This window comes from Tamandua tetradactyla, chromosome 2 (genome assembly GCF_023851605.1).
Source record: "Tamandua tetradactyla isolate mTamTet1 chromosome 2, mTamTet1.pri, whole genome shotgun sequence".
Classification (NCBI taxonomy): Eukaryota; Metazoa; Chordata; class Mammalia; order Pilosa; family Myrmecophagidae; genus Tamandua; species Tamandua tetradactyla.
In genome coordinates this window covers 91,002,340-91,021,598 of record NC_135328.1, presented here as the reverse complement: position 1 = coordinate 91,021,598, position 19,259 = coordinate 91,002,340, and the positions used below count along the sequence as shown (strand labels likewise).

The window sequence follows — 19,259 nt, the reverse complement described above, 5'->3', positions numbered from 1 at the left end:
TGAACTCTCATTCTTACTCTGAAGATCTATTTTAAATAAGTCAGCGTTCTTCTGGGAAAGAACCCATAAGATGCGCGCGTGCGCGCGCGCGCGCGCGCACACACACACACACACACACACACACACACACACACACACACACACACGGCTCACAATGTTATGGGGACTGTTCAGTCCGAAATCTGTAGGGTAGACTGGCAGACTGGAAATTCAGGCATGATTTATAGAGCAGTTTTTTTTAAAAATTTTTTTTTATTTTTGAATTTTTACTGTAAACCTTAAAAAACAAACATACATTCTTGGCATCCAAATATTCTGTACAGGGTGTACAATTAATGACTCACAATATCATCATATGGTTGTGTATTCATCAGCATGATCATTTTTTTGCACATTTGCAATCATTTTTTTGAACACTTGCATCTCTATGAAGTAGTCTTGCGGTAGAATTTCTTCCTCGTTGGGAAACCTCACTTTTGCTCTTAAGGCTTTCATCTGATGGGATGAGGTCCACCCACATAATGGAGGGTAATCTCCTTTATTCCTGTTGATCATTTTATTTATTTAATTAAATTTATTTTGTATTATCAAACCAAAACAGCATGACCATACTTAACATACAAACATTCCGTGTATGGTGTGCAGTCAGTGGCTCACAATATCATCATATAGTAGTATATTCATTACCATAATCAATTTTTAGAACATTTGCATCACTCCAGAAAAAGAAATAAAAAGAAAAAACTCACGCATACCATACCTCTTGCCCCTCCTTCTCATTGACCACTAGTATTTACATCTATTCAATAAATTTTAACCTTTGTTCTACCTATTTTTTTTCTGTACCCCTTACCACTCCCTTTCATTGTTCACTGCTATTTCCATCTACTCAATTTATTTTAACATTTGTTCCCTCTATTATTTATTTATATTTAATGCATATTTTTGACTCATCTGTCAATATTGTAGATGAAAGGAGCTTCTGACACAAGGTTTTCACAATCACATAGTCACATTGCAAAAGGTGTTCATTATATATTCATTCTCCAAGAAACATGGCTACTGGAACAGAGCTGTACAGTTTCAGGCATTTCCCTTTAGCCTCTCTAATACACTGTAAATTAAAAAGGTGATATCTATTTATTGGATAAGAATAACCTCCAGGATATCCTCTCAATTCTACTTGAAGTCTCTCAGCCATTGACACTTTGTCTCATTCTGTCTTTCCCCTTTCGGTTGAGACGTTTTTCTCTATCTCTTGATGCTGAGTTCCAGCTCATTCTAGGGTTTCTGTCCCACATTCCCAGAAGGCTTACACCCCTGGGAGTCATGTCCACATAGAGAGGGGGTGGTAGTGAGTTTGATTGCTGTATTGACTGAGAGGCCACATCTGAGCAATAAAAGAGGTTCTCTGGGGATGACTCTTAGGCCTAATTTTAAGTAGGCTTAGTCTGTCCTTTGTGGGGATGTTTCATATGATCAAACCCCAAGATTGAGGGCTTGACCTGTTGATTTGGTTGTCCCCACTGCTTGCGAGAATATCAGGATTCTGCAAATGGGGAAGTTGAATTTTCCCCCTTTCTCACCATTCCCCAAGGGGACTTTTCAAAGACTTTTTAATTCACAGTTCAAATCATTCTGAGATTTATTGTGGCATCACTCTGGACAAACCTACAAAACCTTGTGCCCTATTCAAGGTTCCATGTACTTATGATGTTCAATTAAACTGTGCATATAAGTTATATTAGGAAATGCACTTGTCCAAATATAAATTTTGTACCCGATAAATATTTTTTGCTTTATTCTCACATATAATTTTGAAATACGAATTACCACCTATTTTCAACACCCTGCAATATTGACATTCCTTTGTTCTTTCTCATGCAAAAACATTTTTAAATTTGTATGTTTAGTCACTATCATTGTACACCTTCAGCATTCCTAGATTATACCATCTCATTCTTTATTGCTTATCTTTCCTTCTGGTTTCATTTGTGACCCCAGCCCTCCTCCCTCTATCCTTCTCACATTCAGCTTCATTCATGTACTAACGTTATTGTGCTACAATTAGGTAGTATTGTACTATCCATTTCTGAATTTTTACAATGAGTCCTGTTACACAATCTGTATCCCTTTAGCTCCAATTACCCAAAATCTACCTTATTTCTATCTCCTAATGACCATGGCCTCTGTTCTTAACTGAAAATTTCCAAGTTCATTCATTAATGTTAGTTCATATCAGTGAGACCTTACAGTATTTGTCCTTTTGTTTCTGGCTAATCTCACTCAGCATAATGTCCTTAAGGTCCATCCATGTTGTTACATAATTCATAACCTTATTCTGGTTTTACAGCTGCATAATATTCCATTGCCTGTTTATACCATAGCTTGTTTAGCTACTTGTCTGTTGATGGACATTTGAGGTGTTTCCATCTCTTGGCAATTGTAAATAATACTGCTATAAACATTGGTGTGCAAATGTCCATTTGTGTCTTTGTCCTCCTGTCCTCTGAGTAGATGCCTAGCACTGGTATTGCTGAGTCATATGGCAATTCTATACTTAGCTTACTTAGGAACCACCAAACTGCCCTCCACAGTGGTTATACCATGTGACATTCCCACCAACAGTGGATAAGTGCGCCTCTTTCTCCACATCCTCTCCAGCACTTGTCATTTTCTGTATTATTGATAATGGCCATTCTGGTGGGTGTGAGATGACATCTCATTGCTAATAGGAAACCACCTCCTATTATAAGATTTATAAGATATTTCTCTACATTTTCTTCTAGAAGTTTTATGTTCTTAGATCTAATGTTTAGGTCTTTGATCCATTTTGAGTTAATTTTTTTATAGGGTGTGAGATATGAATCCTCTTTCATTCTTTTGCATGTGGATATCCAGTTCTCTAGTCACCATTTATTGCAGAGACTGTTCTGTGCCAGGTGAGTTGGCTTGACTGCCTTATCAAAGATCAATTGTCCATAGATGAAAGGGTCTATATCTGAACACTGTATTTGATTCCATTGGTCAGTATATCTATCTTATGCCAGTACCATGCTGTTTTGAACACTGTAGCTTCATAATACACCTTAAAGTCAGGTAGTATGAGACCTCTGACTTCATTTTTCTTTCTCGGGATACTTGTAGCTATTTGGGGCACCCTGCCTTTCCAGATAAATTTGGTTATTGGTGTTTTTATTTCTGAGAAGTAAATTTTTGGGATTTTAATTGGTATTGCATTTGAACCTGTAAATCAGTTTAGATAGAATTGACATCTTAACTATATTTAGTCTTCCAATCCATGAACACAGTATGCCCTTCCATTTATTTAGGCCTTCTGTGATTTCTTTCAACAATTTCTTATTGTTTTCTTTGTATAGATCTTTTGTCTCTTTAGTTAAATTTTTTCCTAAATATTTTATTGTTTTGGTTGCAATTGTAAATGGAATTCTTTTCTTGATTTCCCCCTCAGATTGTTCATTACTAGTGTATAGAAACACTACAGATTTTTGAGTGTTGCTCTTGTAACCTACCACTTTGCTGTACTCGTTTATTGGCTCTAGTCATCTCCCCATATCCACTCTTCCATTCCTGCCTCTGGTTTATGCATACAGGTGGAATGGCAATCTGAATGGAACCAAAAGAATGAAAGAAAAAACCCCAGAACCTCTGGGAATGGAATAAGGCCTGGTGGAAGCAAATATGATAAACAGGTTAACGGATTTTCTTTGCAGTGTTGCTTCCTACATTAGGACCTCAGGCTTTTGGGTCCTGAGGTGGGAAGGAAGGGCAGCCTTTAAACCAGATATTCCTGTTGTTCAATATTTGGAGAGGTGTACAAATGTTTAATATAGAGGCTTCAAGGTGGCCTCCCACTTCCTTTTTCTTCCATTGTCTAAAACCACTTGAGGAAGATGGAGTGAGATGGAAGGCCAAAGAGTATTATCAGCTTTACTATTCATAAAACTGGGTTGGAGAATGTGGCACTTTGTACTTCTTGCCCTCTGGCCTGACACTTGATGCTTGACCAGGGCAGTTTGCAGAGCAGATGCTTGTTCATCCTTTTGAGATGGATATGCTGTCTTGAACCTGGTGAGCTGCAGTATTGAGATAGAAAAGCCAGACTTCTGGCTGCCTCAGGGAAGGTATTGCCTTGAGTGAATTTAGCACATGGGAACTAGGGTAGAGCTCTGTAGTTGAACATCGTTTTTCTGAGCCTTGGCTATCCATGTTTCTTTTAAAAATGTCACTACAGGAGAGCAGAAGGAGAGGGCTGCAGAGGATGGCCTCGAGGGCTTGGGCAAGTCCTCTTGAGGAACTCTGAGGGAGGTTTGGAGTAGTTTTCCAACACCAGCACAGCTTGTTCATCCAATATTTCTGTTCATTCTGTTTCCAGCTTGATGCATTATCTGCGTAACTGGTGCATTCTGTATCTCCCAGGGGGGCTGTGATTTATCCTGAAAAGGATTCTCTTCAGAGGCAATTGCAGCGCAGATCAGTTCTAAGGGAGTACATTGTTGAGAAACATACTCAAGTGGTGAGAGCCATCAGTTTTTACTCTTCTTGCAGAAGTTTTTTAAATAAAAGAACACAATTTGGAAATACAGGTGCATGTGTTCTAAGAAAGTAGTAGAGGATATAGTATTGCATTTGGCAAGAAAGCATCAACCTCAGCCTCCTTTTATTACCAAATAAAGATGTATTGTCATTAGAAGAAGAGAATTGATGTTTTTTTCCTTCACAATATGGCAAAAATTTTCAGAAACTGTTTGGAAGGGTTTCAAATGTCATTTTACTTTTCCTGGATTATTGTAAATTACCTGCATGTTAATCTACAAGCTTCCACTCTTGGCCTTTTTTGATGCAAGTTGGAATGAGACTTAGAAAGTATGAGTCAGCTCACTTTTTTGCTTAAAACCCTGTAGAAGAAAATAAACAAACAAACCCTGTAGAACAGTTATCGTTGAAAGCAGTGTGATCCACTTGAATGAAATTGGATGTTGGATTAACAAAAAGAGCCCAAGATTACTTCTACCTCAGAGTAAAAGCCAAACTCTCTACCTCCCCTAGTCTCATTTCTCACTTTTCTCCTTTTTACCTTTTTTTTTTTTTTCCCCCGCTTGGGCAGACTCTGGGAAACGAACCCGGTCTCCACCATGGCAGGTGAGAACTCTGCCTGCTGAGCCACCATGGTTTGCCCACTATTCTCCTTTTTGCTTACCAATTTTCAGTCACACTTAACCTCCTTGGTATTCCTCCAACAGCTCCAGGATGCTGCTTGTTGATGCTTCAGACTGAAATGCTCTTTCAGAATCTTCATGATTTATTCTCTTCTTGAGAATAAATTTGCATAAGACTCCCTTTCTTGGAGCAGTTTTCACCTGTTTCCTCACCTGGCACTCTCTCCAGCAGGTCTCAGCATCACATCCCCTGTGCTCAAATTTCACCTTTTCAGCTGAAATGCCTTCCCTTAACTACCCTGTATAAAATGACTACCCCTCCGCTTTGAACTCTATGCCGTTACCCTGGTTTCTTCTTCATAGCACTTAGCACTTGTTTTTGGTCTGTTTCACTCTATTAGTGTTAGGTCTTCTTTTCATTCCCTACTGAAAGCCCAGCAGTTAGATATTCTTAAATATTTGTTGAATGATGGTTGGTTTTCCAACTTATTCTTCAGTTGCTTTTTCCTCTAGCTACCAAAATACTGAGGACGCCCTTGCTCTTTGGCCAGGGGAAAATTAAAGCTGCATTCAGTGTACCAAATGTTTGTTCCTAAAGGACTTCTTCCCCTTTGTCACTGTTGAGATTTTTAAATCCTAAATTCTCTACTTGTCAAGCAAATTAAACTGTTTTCTAAGTCACTTTTCTGTGTTTGGGACCAGTGCTTTCCTTTTTCTTGTATTTGATATCATTTTCTGTAAATCCTTTAAAATTTTGGCATTTATTCTTTTACTCAGTTAGCAAATAGTGATGGCAGTAGATATTTTGAGTTAGGCTGGGTGCCAGGCCATATGGCAGGGAGGGTGAAGAGGTGAAGAACCTGCCTTTCCCTGGAGGAGTTTACAGTTTACTGGGTGGTTGGAAGTGCCAACAGTTTTACAGGAATACAGTTGCTATAATGAAGAATATAGTGGGCTGGGTTAGGAACACAGATGATGCTCAGACCTGCTGGAGAGATTGCCAGGTGAGGAAAAAGGTGAAAGCTGCCCCAAGGAAGGGAATATCTTCTGCAAAGGCTTACAGGCTGAGAATTTTACTTATTCAGAGAGGTATAAGCTATTAAGTGTTGTGGGAGTTTACAGTATTGTGTAAGCCAGTGGTGATCTGTGAGGTCATGATGGTTATTCAATGGCCAGATCAGTATGCTTCTGAAGGACCATGTGAATATTATCCATAGGTGAGGCTTTTATCTTGGGGCCAGTGGATTCAGGCTTGTGCACCTGTGTATGTGAAGGAAGGGTGGGGGAGGCCTGGAAGGTTTTTTTCTTTTGCATGCTCCTTCCCCTAGAGTCGGAGAATCTAGAGTATTCTCTGGCCTGTGTTAATATGTATTAATTTGTATTTAGATTGTAGGTTCCTAAAGTGTGGTAGGTTTTAATTTTTATGTTCTTCATAGCCCCTCACATGTATATGGTGAGATAAATGCCCATTTGAATGTTCATTTAATGACTCATGACCACAACTTTATCTGTAGCCCTGATTTGTTTTAACGTTTTATGCTATAGAATGTTTTCCCTTTTTCTACCCTACTCCCCTCCTTCTGATTTGCCATTTCAGCTGTCAGGTGCCAGGTACTGTTAGTGAGCCTGTAAGTGGGGTGGGGGTGGGATTCCTGAGCAGTAACAAAATTACTTTTTGCGGTAGTAGTATTTCAGTGCTTTCTTACTCATCTTTGTAATTCCCTCCCATGCCTAGCACGTATTATGTGCTCAATGAGTGTTTGTTGAAAGAATCCTCCTGTTCATAGATAGCAAGATGAAGTCTTTGTTTTCATAGCAAAACCTACTGCCTACTTTTTCCCTTTCATCTGCTATAACCTTTCCTTTCTAAACTTCACACATTAAAAACACCTCTCATTACACCTGTAATACCTTCAAAAATTTACACTGCCTGGAATGCTTTCTGAAAACTTCTACAGCTTCTTCTGTGTCTTCTCAACTCTTATAATTCATAGGAAAGTCATTTCTGTTTAAACATCGTTGTTCTGTACTGCATTTGTTTTTGTATTGAGGTTTGTTTGTGCTAACAGAGCTAGATGGTAAGCTTGCAAGGTGAAGTGAGCCTTATTCATTTCTGTGTCTCTGGTAATTTAGCCTGGTGCATGGACAATTTTGCTGAATGAAAGATTTGTATTATTATAGGAAAGCATAATATGACAAGCTGGAAGCACACTTGAGTGAACTCTGTACTCAGGATATTGAGCTTCCTCTACTCAATCTAGAATAATGCTTTATACAGGTGTGTGAGAGAGAGTCCATTCCATAGCTGCTACATATGACATTTTTAGTTGAAAGGATTTTGAAGAGGCAGGCATTAGAGTCAGGTTTGTGATTCAGTGCCAGAGAAAAGGAAGTAGGCAGGAGGAGAGACTAGAGGCAAGTTTTCCCAGGAGTCTAGGGAAAACAAAGGGAATCTTCCTAAGAGGATAATAATAGAAAGGAATGGTGATAACAAAGAGAAGAGTACCTGTTAAGGGATGCATGTGATTCAGGAGACCAAGTCTTCACCTGAGAAATGACTACTGTGTATACCCACTGATTTAGGCCTGATGATTGTATCATCCTCTCTGCAGAGACTGTCCTAGCCATCATGGAGGCGGCCAAGTTGGAGAGTCCTCTCAACCCCAGCTGTAAGATCATGACCTTCAGACCCTCCAAGGAGGAGTTCCGGGATTTCAACAAATACCTCGCGTACATGGAATCTAAAGGAGCTCACCGAGCAGGTCTTGCAAAGGTAGTTGTCCTCTGAGCCATTAAATGAGAAACTATTACTTACCCTTTAAATTATGTTTTTAGGCTTCATAATGTGGCAACTTATTTCTTCCAGATAAATCTTTTTGAAATATCTTTGCTCTTGTTAATCCTTTTAGGACATGTGATTTCTTCAAGGAACAATTATTTTATTTTTATTTCAATTCTTTATCTTAAGCTGTGTTCAAGACTTCTAGGATTATTATTATTATAATTATTTGGTTAGTTTTCAAACCAAGAGTGGCTCAAAAAAATGAGGTACATAGCTTTCATCAGATTCTCATCTAGGACAGTTCTCCCTCCTTCCTTCACTCCCTTCCAAACAACATAAAAGTTCTCATTTTAACCACATTCAAGCATACAATTTATTTGCATTAATTGCATTCACAGTGTTGTTGTACATTCACCACCATCCATTACTAAAACTTTTCTATCTCTCTGATCAGAAACTCTGTATCCATTAAGCTTTAATTTATCATCCCCCCAACTGTAATCTTCTTCCTGACTCTATGAATTTGCATATTCTAGTTATTTCATATAAGTTGTTATACAATGTCTGCCCTTTTGTGTCTTCCTTATTTCACTCACCATGATGTCTTCAAGGTTCATCCCTATGTTATATGTTTCAGAACTTCATTCCTCTTTATATCTGAATAGTATATCACTATGGATATAGCATGTATTGATTATCCATTTATTTAATTTTTTTTGGACACCCATTACCTTTTTTTTATTAAATCTTAACAACTTAAATATTTTGTACATTCTTTTATTTTTTTAAAAATACTTTTATTGACAAATCTTCACACACATAGGATCCATACATGGTGTACAATCAGTGGCTTACAGTATAATCACGTAGTTGCTATTCATCACTGTGATCATATTTAGAACATTTGCGTTACTCCAGACAAACAAATGGAAAAAAGAAAAAACTCATACATCCCATACCCCTTACCCCTCCCTCTCGTTGACCTCTTAACATTTCAATCTACCCAATTTATTTTACCCACTGTCCCCCCATTATTTATTTTTTTATTTATTCATTTTTTTTATTCATCTGTCCATACCCTAAATAAAAAGAGCATCAGGCACAAGGTTTTCATAATCACACAGTCACTTGTAAATGCTATATATCGTTATATATAATCGTCTTCAAGAATCAAGGCTACTGGAACTCAGTTCAGAAGTTTCAAGTACTTCCTCCAGCCACTCTAATGAACCATAAACTAAAAAGGAATATCTATAGTCATAAGAATAACCTCTCAGCTCTGAAATCTCTCAACCACTGAAACTTTATTTTGTCTCATTTTTCTTTTCCCCTATTTGGTCAAGAAGCCTTTTTCAATTCCATGCTGCTGGGTCCTAGCGAATGGCGGGAGTTATGTCCCACATTGCCAGGGAGATTTATACCCCTGGGAGTTATGTCCCATGTGGAGGAGGGAGGACAGTGCGTTCACCTGTCAAGTTGGCTTTTAGAGAGAGGCCACTTATGAGCAACAAAAGAGATTCTCTAGGGGTGACTTTTAAGTGTAATTATAAGTAGGCTTAGACTGTTGTTTGCAAGAATGTTTCATAGAGGCATACTCCAAGATTGAGGGCTTAGCCTGTTAATTTGGTTGTCCCCATGCTTGCAATAATATTAGGAATTCTCCAAATGGGGAAGTTGAATGTTTCCACCTTTCCCCCCAGGCCCCCAATAGGACTTTGCAAATACTTTTTAATTCTCTTCCCAAATTACTCTCATGTATTGGGGCATCACACTAACCTGTACAGACCAACAAGGTCTCCCACCCTATTCAAGATTCCATGTATTTATCTTGTTGAGCAAAACTGACCATACAAGTTAAATTACATAATGTGCTACTCAAAATACAGACTTTGCAACAAATGTCTCTCACTTTGATCTCACACAGAAGTTGAAATTTTAAAATATGGATGATAGCATCCTTTACCATGTGTTCTGATATACCTTAGTCCTCCTGTCCAGATAAACCTCATGCATATTTCTAGTCAAAGTCTAATCCCTTTTTCAGGTTTTTAAACAGTTGCTGAATGGGACAATGCTGACTTTCATAGCTTCAGAGCTCTTATATATGTATCTAATCTAATCTGTTCCTTCATTCTGAGTTCCATTTATTTTTTGATGACACTTGGGTTGCACCTTTTGGCTGTTATGAATAATGCTGCTTTGAACATTGATGTACAAATATAGAGAACAGTTCTTAATCTGAAGGTTAAACACTGATTTATCAATTTGCTTCCTTCCTTCCTTCCTTCCTCCCTCCCAGTCTTCCTCTCTCTCAGTCTCCCTCCCTCCCTCCCTCCCTCCCTCTCTCTCTCTCTCTCTCTCTTTCTTTCTAGCCCTATCTTGCTCCCCTATGCCCTCTTACTGACTTGTCTGTGGACTTCTCCTTACCTCCTTCTTTGTGGGTGGGCATCACGGCCTACAGCTGACTTACGGGAAGCCATCTCAATTTTGCGAGATTTGTCTTCCTTCCCCTCTCCCTTCCCTTCCCTTCCCTCATCCTTTCTCTTCCTTTTTTCCTTCTTTGTCTTCCTTTTTCCTTTCCTCCCATTAGAAAAAAAATACAGCTTTATTGATATAGAATTCACATACCATACAATTCATTCATTTAATATGTATAATTCAGTGGCTTTTAGTATATTCGCATCATTGTTTAACCATCACCACTATTTAATTCTGGAATATTTTCATTACTCCCAACAGAAACTCATTACCAGTCATTTCTCATAGAAATAATTTGAAATAAATTCAGGGAATCCAGGGAAGATGGAGTGAAGTGGTTCTTGATATGATATGTTTGAAAATGCTTTCTTTTAGGTGCCAGATAATATCCTTTAAAAAACAATGATTTAAGAAAATGTGGATATAAATTACATGCTCAGGATCAGTAAGGCATGGAGGAGTGAACTGTAGGCTTGGACCCATAGCTCCACAGTTGATGCTCTAAAAAATTGTCTGTCTAACTCATTTTCTGACCCTTAGTCTGAGATGGTTTTGTGTGCCTCGTGTAATGGAAATCTATTTTCTTTTAAAAATTCTCTCAGAAGAAAATGTGTATATATATGTTTTCTTTTGTATGCTGTATGGTGAGGCTCACATTTCATTCTTATCCATGTGAGTATCCCCGTTATTGCAGCACCAGTTGTGGAATTACTTATTTATTTATTTTGAAATGTGCATGGGCCAGTAATTGAACTCTGGTCTCCTGCATGGCAATAAGAATATATTTCATATTTTATTTCAGTGAATCATTGTTCTAAATGTTAATTTTATAATCTGGATTTCTGTAGATAAAACGTTTTGTAGCATCTGTATGTTTTAAAGATAGAAGAACAAGTCTTATAAGCATTTACAGAAATTGTGCCTATGTTCAGTATCGTCATGTAAGTCACTGATTGCTGCCAGAGCCTGCTATTCTGAATGGGTTCTCTTTGGAATCCCAACAATTTCGGACTGACAAATAAAACTGAAAGCAGATTGTAGCTGAGGAGAGAACTTCTAGAGCTCTAGGGACTGGTTCTCAGTTACTTCTCCTGCGTGTGGACCTGATCCTAACTCGTAACCCTAATTTTTTTACTGTTTCTGTCATTTATCCCTTGAGAGCTGTGATTTTGTTATGTGTCCTGATAAGCTTCAAATCTCTTGTAGAAAAGGTTTAAAATTTGGGGTTATTGAGTTTTGTGAAAGTTTATTAGGGGTGAGAGAGGTTTGAAAAAAGGAAAATAAAGAGAAACAAGAAAATAAAAGTTTATATTGAGTTTCTCAGATGAATGCTTCTTAGTTTATTCTCTTCATTATGTTCACTCTTGAAAACCCCACTTTTGGAACCTCAGCATGTCCATATTATCTTTGGTTGTTGGTTAATGATATTATTTTGGAGTCATTTGACGTTCATAATTTTGATCATAAACTCATAATGGATGAGCAATGATTTGAATTTTATTTGGGTGGGGAGAATTGGGAGCCGCTCTCTGGCTCTGAATGCAGTCCTATGTCCTGTTCTTCACCTCCTTTTGTTTCTTGAAAACATATATCCTACTGTGTTTCACTGAGATAAGTATATTGTCCTTGGTCAGGTGACACATTTAGTAACCTTAGAAAGGAAGCAGGATTGCTTTCAGAAGGGAGTTGCTGGCTCAGAGCACACCTGTGTACTGTCTGTAATGGAATAAAGTTAATGAGAACTGCAATTAGGTTCCTGAATGTTGAAGAAAACACACCTGAGTCCAGACCACTTTTTCTTTAAAAGATTCGCTGACATACTGAGATATACATTTATCAATTCCTGTGATAATTTATCATTTGTACCAGGAAAACAATGAACGTTTTATTTCTAATTATTTTTTCCATCTTTATTTATCAAGTCACATAAACTCACTTTTACCTACTTTCCCTCTTGTTCTGGAAGTTATAGTAATATAATAGCAAATGTATAAAACTCTCCCCAAATCAAGTGAATTTGTAAAAATCAAGCTTGAATTAATGAGCAATTCAATTGTTTGGGCAGCTATTCCCTTGGTGTGGAGACATCCACAAGGCTCTTTATTAATGCAACATTGATAACATTGAATTGGCTTAAATTTATGATGTGAAGAAATTGAATAGTTCCAGTAATGTTGACTTAAGCCTCAGATTATAGTCTGTTCTGATTTTTCTTTTCTCTCCAGTTTTTAGATTTATACTAAACTTTTGTTTTCAGAGTGAAAGGTTTGGCAGGCTGATTTTTTTTTTTAAGAAATATTTTTATTGTGAAATCTTCACACACATACTGTCTAATCATATATAATCAATTGCTCAGTATCATCACATAGTTATGTATTCATCACCCTGATCATTTTTAGAACATATATATCACTCCAGAAGAAGAAATAAAAAGGAAAAACTCATACATCCCATACTCCTTATCCCTCCCTCTCATTGTTCACCAGTATTTCAGTCTAACCAATTTTTACCCTTTATCCTCACCTACTATTTATTTATTTCTATCCTTATTATTATTATTTTTTTTACTCATTTGTCCATATCCTGGATTAAAGGAGCATCAGACACAAGGTTTTCAAAATCACACAGTCACAGGGTAAAAGCTAGTTATATAGTCTTCTTTAAGAATCAAGGCTACTGGAACACAGTTTAAGTATATCCCTCTAGTCTCTCCAATACACCATAAACTAAAAAAGAATATATATAATGCATTAGAATAACCTTCAGGATAACCTCTTGAATCTGTTTGAAATCTCTCAGCCACTGAAACTTTATCTTGTCTCTTTTCTCTCTTCCCCCTTTTGGTCAAGAAGTCTTTCTCAATCCCATGATGCCGGGTCCCAGCTCATCTCTGGGAGTCAGGTCCCACTTTGCCAGGGAGAGTTACATCCCTAGGAGACATGCCATAAATAGTGGGGAGGGTAGTGAGTTCACCTCCAAATTGGCGTAAAGAGAGAGATCACATCTGAGTAACAAAAGAGGTTCTCTGGGGGGTGGCTCTTAGGCATAATTATAAATTGGCTTAGCTTCTCCTTTGCAGGAATAACCTTCATAGGGGCAAGCCCCAAGACTGAGGGCTCAGCCTATTGAATTGGTTTTCCTCACTGCTTGTGAGAATGTCAGAAATTCCCCAGATGGGGAAGTTTAAATATTTCCTCTGTTCTCCCCAGTCCCCCAAGGGAACTTTGCGAATACTTTTTCATTCTCTGCCCAAATTACTGTGAGATATTTCAGGACATCACACCAACCTGTACAAACCAACTAGCTTTCATGCCCTATTCAAGATTTCAGCAGTCTGATTTTTATATCTATAAGGTTGATGGTCAAGTTGAGAAAGTGAAGAACAACAGTTTCCTTAAATGTAAAACTCGTATTGTTATTGTGAAGCAAATTATGAAGAATACCAATCATGTATGAAATGGATGAAATTCTTCCACAAAAGTTCTCTGGACATAGATTACCCTGGGTTAAATATTATGCAGATTTTGAGTTTCATGAATAGCCTAGAAAGTACAGATACCTATCTTTGCCCACAGGGTGAAGAAAGATGAAAAGAAACACAGCTTTTCTACCTCTTACTCCTCCCTCCATAGGAGGATAATAGCAACAGCAATTTATTTCAATAAAACTAGTGTAAACATATGAGAATACCATCCTGATTAAAAGGGGAAAAGAAGTGTAACAAGTAAGGTATCAGTTGCTGAGAGAGTTCATATAGTTGAGAGGCTACTCTGGAGAATACTTTTAGGCAGGCTTCAGTTAAACATTACTACCTAGCATAGTTTGTCAAACCCCAACCAAAAGCATTCCTGCCACCCTAAGGAAAACCTAGGGTGATATATAAGATTCTGCAGAGGTTCCATGCACTAGGATTACTTTCCAGAAACCTACACCCTTCAGATGGATCCCTAGACCAGGTAAGTCCTGAAATGCAGCCTCTCCAGAACATCAACTAGTTCCATACCCCATCCCATATTATTATCATTTATAATATAACTAACTATTAGCTGTTGTATTTATAATACTTTTCTTTCAGCATTTTCTATTGATACATATTATATATTCACACATCATGTAATCATCCAAAGTGTTCAATGGTTCACGATATCATCATATAGCTGTGTGTATTTATCATCACAATTAACTTTTTTTCTATTTTGTGAAAAATAACATTAAAAAAACAATGAATTTCAAAGCACACCATAATAATTAGTTGCAGAACAGATTTCAGAGTTTGATATGGTTAACAATTCTACAATTTAACCCATACCAAACTAATTGCTGCAATGTAGTTTGAACTTTATTACTTTTATGTATATATATGTTATTTAAAGAGAAGGAGAAATACAACAGAGAAGATAGGATTTAACATGGTTATGCCTTCCACCTTGAAGTTAGATTGGGCCATCGACCAAACATCCCTGAAGAGTGGAAGAAGAATCAAAGGAGATGGTGGAGTTATATAGAGAAGGTAGAGTTTAGCAAATGAGTGTGACTGCAGAATCATCATACTGATATTTCTTTTAGTTCCCAGTGTCTTGGAGCAGCTAGAAGTAAAAACCTAAAATTGTAGAATTGTTAACCATATCAAACTCTGAAATCTGTTCTGCAACTAATTATTGTGGTGTGCTTTGAAATTCTTTGCTTTTTTAATGTTATTTTTCACAAAATAGAAAAAAAGTTAATTGTGATGATAAATACACAGCTATATGATGATATTGTGAACCATTAAACACTTTGGATGATTACATGATATGTGAATATATAATATGTATCAATAGAAAATGCTGAAAGAAAAGTATTATAAATACAACAGCTAATAGTTAGAAAATTTCTACTAGGTATGGTGGCCAGTCTGGGTTTAGGAGAATGATGATATAAAATGCATATTTCTTTGGGAGAAATGAGTTTCCTTTGTTTATATTCATTAAATTTGTAACCTTTTAAGACCTAAGTATACTGTCCTCTTATTTCCTATGTAAGAAAATCTGATGTGTGAAGGTTTAAAATTATACTTCAAATATAAGATTTTTGGTATGGGTTTGGACTTAAGGATATTTTTAAATGATTTTTGAATGCTGTAATCAAAAGTAAATTAACATAGGTATGATTTTTGTAAATTTTTTGTTTGCCTTGCTCTTCTGTCTTTAAAACGTTTAGATACTACAAAACATTTGCTGGACAAGCTGCTACCTTGTTTCTCATAAGATTTTTAATGGTTTGGCAGGAGGAGCCAAGCATATATTAACTCTAAACGTAATATTAATTTTGGTTGTGGATGTATTTTTTTCTATATAGGAACTTTAGTAAGTCCATATTTTATTTATTTATGTATAAATTTTTAAAAATTGAAATATAACATATATACAAAAAAGTGATAAATTTCCAAGTACGTTTTAACAAGTAGTTATTGAACAGATGTTAGTTTAGTGGGTTACAGTTCCATGATTTTTCGCTTTTTTCTTCTAGCTTTTCTAAGACACTGGAGACCAACAGAAATAATAGTATAATGATTCAGCTGTTGTACTCATTTGTTAAATCCTATCTTCTCTGTTGTATTTCTGCTTCTCTTTAAATAACATATATATATATATACATAAATGTAATAAAGTTCAAACTACACTGCAGCAATTAGTTGTAGAATAGATTTCAGAGGTTGGTATGGGTTACAATTTCATAATTTTAGATTTTTATTTCTACCTGCTCTAAGGTCCTGGACACTGAAAGAAATATCACTATAATGATTCAGCACTTACACTCATATGTTAAACCTGACCTTCTCTGTATAACTCCACCATCACCTCTGATCATTCTCCCATTTTTTAGGGTATTTGGGCTATGCCCATTCTAATTTTTTCATTTTGGAAGGGACTATCTAATATGAGATAGGGGAATGAACTTTCTTAACCTCTCCAGAAGCCTTCAGGATTTATTTGGCCCAGGGACCCATCTGGAAGTTTAGGTTTCTGGAAATTTACCCTAGTACATGGAACCTTTGTAGACTCTTATATGATGCCCTAGGTATTCTTTGGGATTGACAGGAATGGTTTTGGTTGGAGTTTGGCAAGTTAGGATAGGTAGCAATGTCTAACTGAAGGATGTGTAAGAATGACCTCCAGAGTAGCCTCTTGACTCTATTTGAACTCTCTCTGCCCTTGCTACCTTATTTCTCATACCTCTTTTTGCCCTTTTGGTCAGGAAGGGATTATTGATCCCATGGTGCCAGGGTCAGGCTCATTCCTAGGGGTCATCTTCCATGCCAACAGGGAGACTTTCATCCCTGGATGTTATGACCCACATAGATGATCATGTGAGTTTTCTGCTTTAATTTGTTGATATGGTGTATTGCATTAATTGACTTTCTTATGTTGAACCATCCTTGCATACCTGGGATGAATCCTACTTGGTCATGATGTATAATTCTTTAAATGTGTTGCTGGATTCAATTTGCTAGAATTTTGTTGAGGATTTTTGCATTATATTCGTTAGAGAGATTGGTCTGTAGTTTTCTTTTTTTGTAATATCTTTGCCTGGTTTTGGTATGAGGGTGATGTTGGCTTCATAGAATGAATTAGGTAGCTTTCCCTCCACTTCAATTTTTTTGAAGAGTTTGAGCAGGATTGGTACTAATTCTTTCTGGAATGTTTGGTAGAATTCACATGTGAAACCATCTGGTCCTGGACTTTTCGTTTTGGGAAGCTTTTGAATGACTGATTCAATTTCTTTACTTGTGATTGGTTTGTTGAGTTCATCTATTTCATCTTGAGTCAAAGTTGGTTGTTCATGCCTTTCTAGGAAGTTGTCCATTTCATCTACATTGTTGTATTTATTGGCATAAAGTTGTTCATAGTATCCTGTTATTACCTCCTTTATTTCTGTGGGGTCAGTGGTTATGTCTTCTCTTCCATTTCTGATCTTATTTATTTGCATCCTCTCTCTTCTTCTTTTTGTCAATCTTGCTAAGGGCCCATCAATCTTATTGATTTTCTCATAGAACCAACTTCTGGTCTTATTGATTTTCTCTATTGTTTTCATGTTCTCAATTTCATTTATTTCTGCTCTAATCTTTGTTATTTCTTTCCTTTTGCTTGCTTTGGGATTAGTTTGCTGTTCTTTCTCCAGTTCTTCCAAGTGGACAGTTAATTCCTATATTTTTGCCCTTTCTTCTTTTTTGATATAGGCATTTAGGGCAATACATTTCCCTCTTAGCACTGCCTTTGCTGCATCCCATAAGTTTTGATATGTTGTGTTTTCATTTTCATTCGCCTCGAGATATTTACTGATTTCTCTTGTAATTTCTTCCTTAACCCACTGGTTATTTAAGAGTGTGTTGTTGAGCCTCCACATATTTGTGAATTTTTTGGTGCTTTGCCTATTATTGATTTCCAACTTCATTTCCTTATGATCTGAGAAAGTGTTTCGTATGATTTCAATCTTTTTAAATTTGTTGAGACTTGCTTTGTGACCCAGCATATGGTCTATCTTTGAGAATGATCCATGAGCACTTGAGAAAAATGTGTATCCTGCTGTTGTGGGGTGTAATGTCCTATAAATGTCTGTTAAGTCTAGCTCATTTATTGTAATATTCAAATTCTCTGTTTCTTTATTGATCCTCTATCTAGATGTTCTGTCCATTGATGAGGGTGGAGAATTGAAGTCTCCAGCTATTATGGTAGATGTGTCTATTTCCCTTTTCAGTGTTTGCCTCATGTATTTTGGGGCATTCTGGTTCAGTGCATAAATATTTATGATTGTTATGTCTTCATGTTGAATTGTTCCTTTTATTAGTACATAGTATCCTTCTTTGTCTCTTTTAACTGTTTTACATTTGAAGTCTAATGTGTTGGATATTAGTATAGCTACTCCTGCTCTTTTCTGGTTGTTATTTGCATGAAATATCTTTCCCCAGCCTTTCACTTTCAACCTATGTTTATCTTTGGGTTTAAGATGTGTTTCCTGTAGACAGCATATAGAAGGATCCTGTTTTTTAATCCATTCTCCCAGTCTATGTCTTTTGATTGGGGAGTTCAGTCCATTAACATTTAGGGTTATTACTGTTTGGGTAGTACTTTCCTCTACCATTTTGCCATTTGTATTTTATATGTCACATCTAATTTTCCTTCTTTCTATACTCTTCTCCACACTTCTCTCTTCTGTCTTTTCATATCTGTCTCTAGTGCTCCCTTAGTATTTCTTGCAGAGCTGGTCTCTTGGCCACAAATTCTCTCAGTGATTTTTTTGTCTGAAAATGTTTTAATTTCTCCCTCATTTTGGAAGGACAATTTTGCTGGATATAGGAGTCTTGGTTGGCAGTTTTTCTCTTTTAGTAATTTAAATATATTATCCCACTGTCTTCTCGCCTCCATGGTTTCTGCTGAGAGATCTGCGCATAGTCTTATTGGGCTTCCCTTTTCTGTGATGGATTGCTTTTCTTTTGCTGCTTTCAAGATCCTCTCTTTCTCTTTGACCTCTGACATTCTGACTAGTAGGTGTCTTGGAGAACATCTATTTGGATCTATTCTCTTTGGGATGCACTGCAGTTCTTGGATCTGTAATTTTAGGTCTTTCATAAGAGTTGGGAAATTTTCAGTGATAATTTCTTCCATTAGTTTTTCTCCTCTTCCCTTCTCTTCTCCTTCCAGGACACCCATAACACGTATATTTGTGTGCTTCATATTATCATTCAATTCCCTGAGTCCCTGCTCTTATTTTTCCATTTTTTTCCCTATTGTTTCTGAATCTTGTCGTAGTTCAGATGTTCCGTCCTCCAGTTCACTAAT

General features: G+C 36.8%; 1 protein-coding gene across 6 annotated transcripts in view; it reads left to right on the top strand.

Moving 5' to 3' along the window:
• KDM4C (lysine demethylase 4C) overlaps window positions 1-19,259 on the top strand; it is a 596,944-nt gene that overhangs the window by 73,081 nt on the left and 504,604 nt on the right. For all 6 annotated transcript variants that reach the window (XR_013170444.1, XM_077148206.1, XM_077148204.1 and 3 more), the window contains one exon: window positions 7,793-7,953. Coding sequence is in view for 5 of the 6 variants with exons in the window: in XM_077148206.1 (XP_077004321.1) it covers window positions 7,810-7,953 (144 nt within the window). In the remaining variant the exon portion in view is untranslated. The remainder of the gene's footprint in view (window positions 1-7,792; window positions 7,954-19,259) is intronic.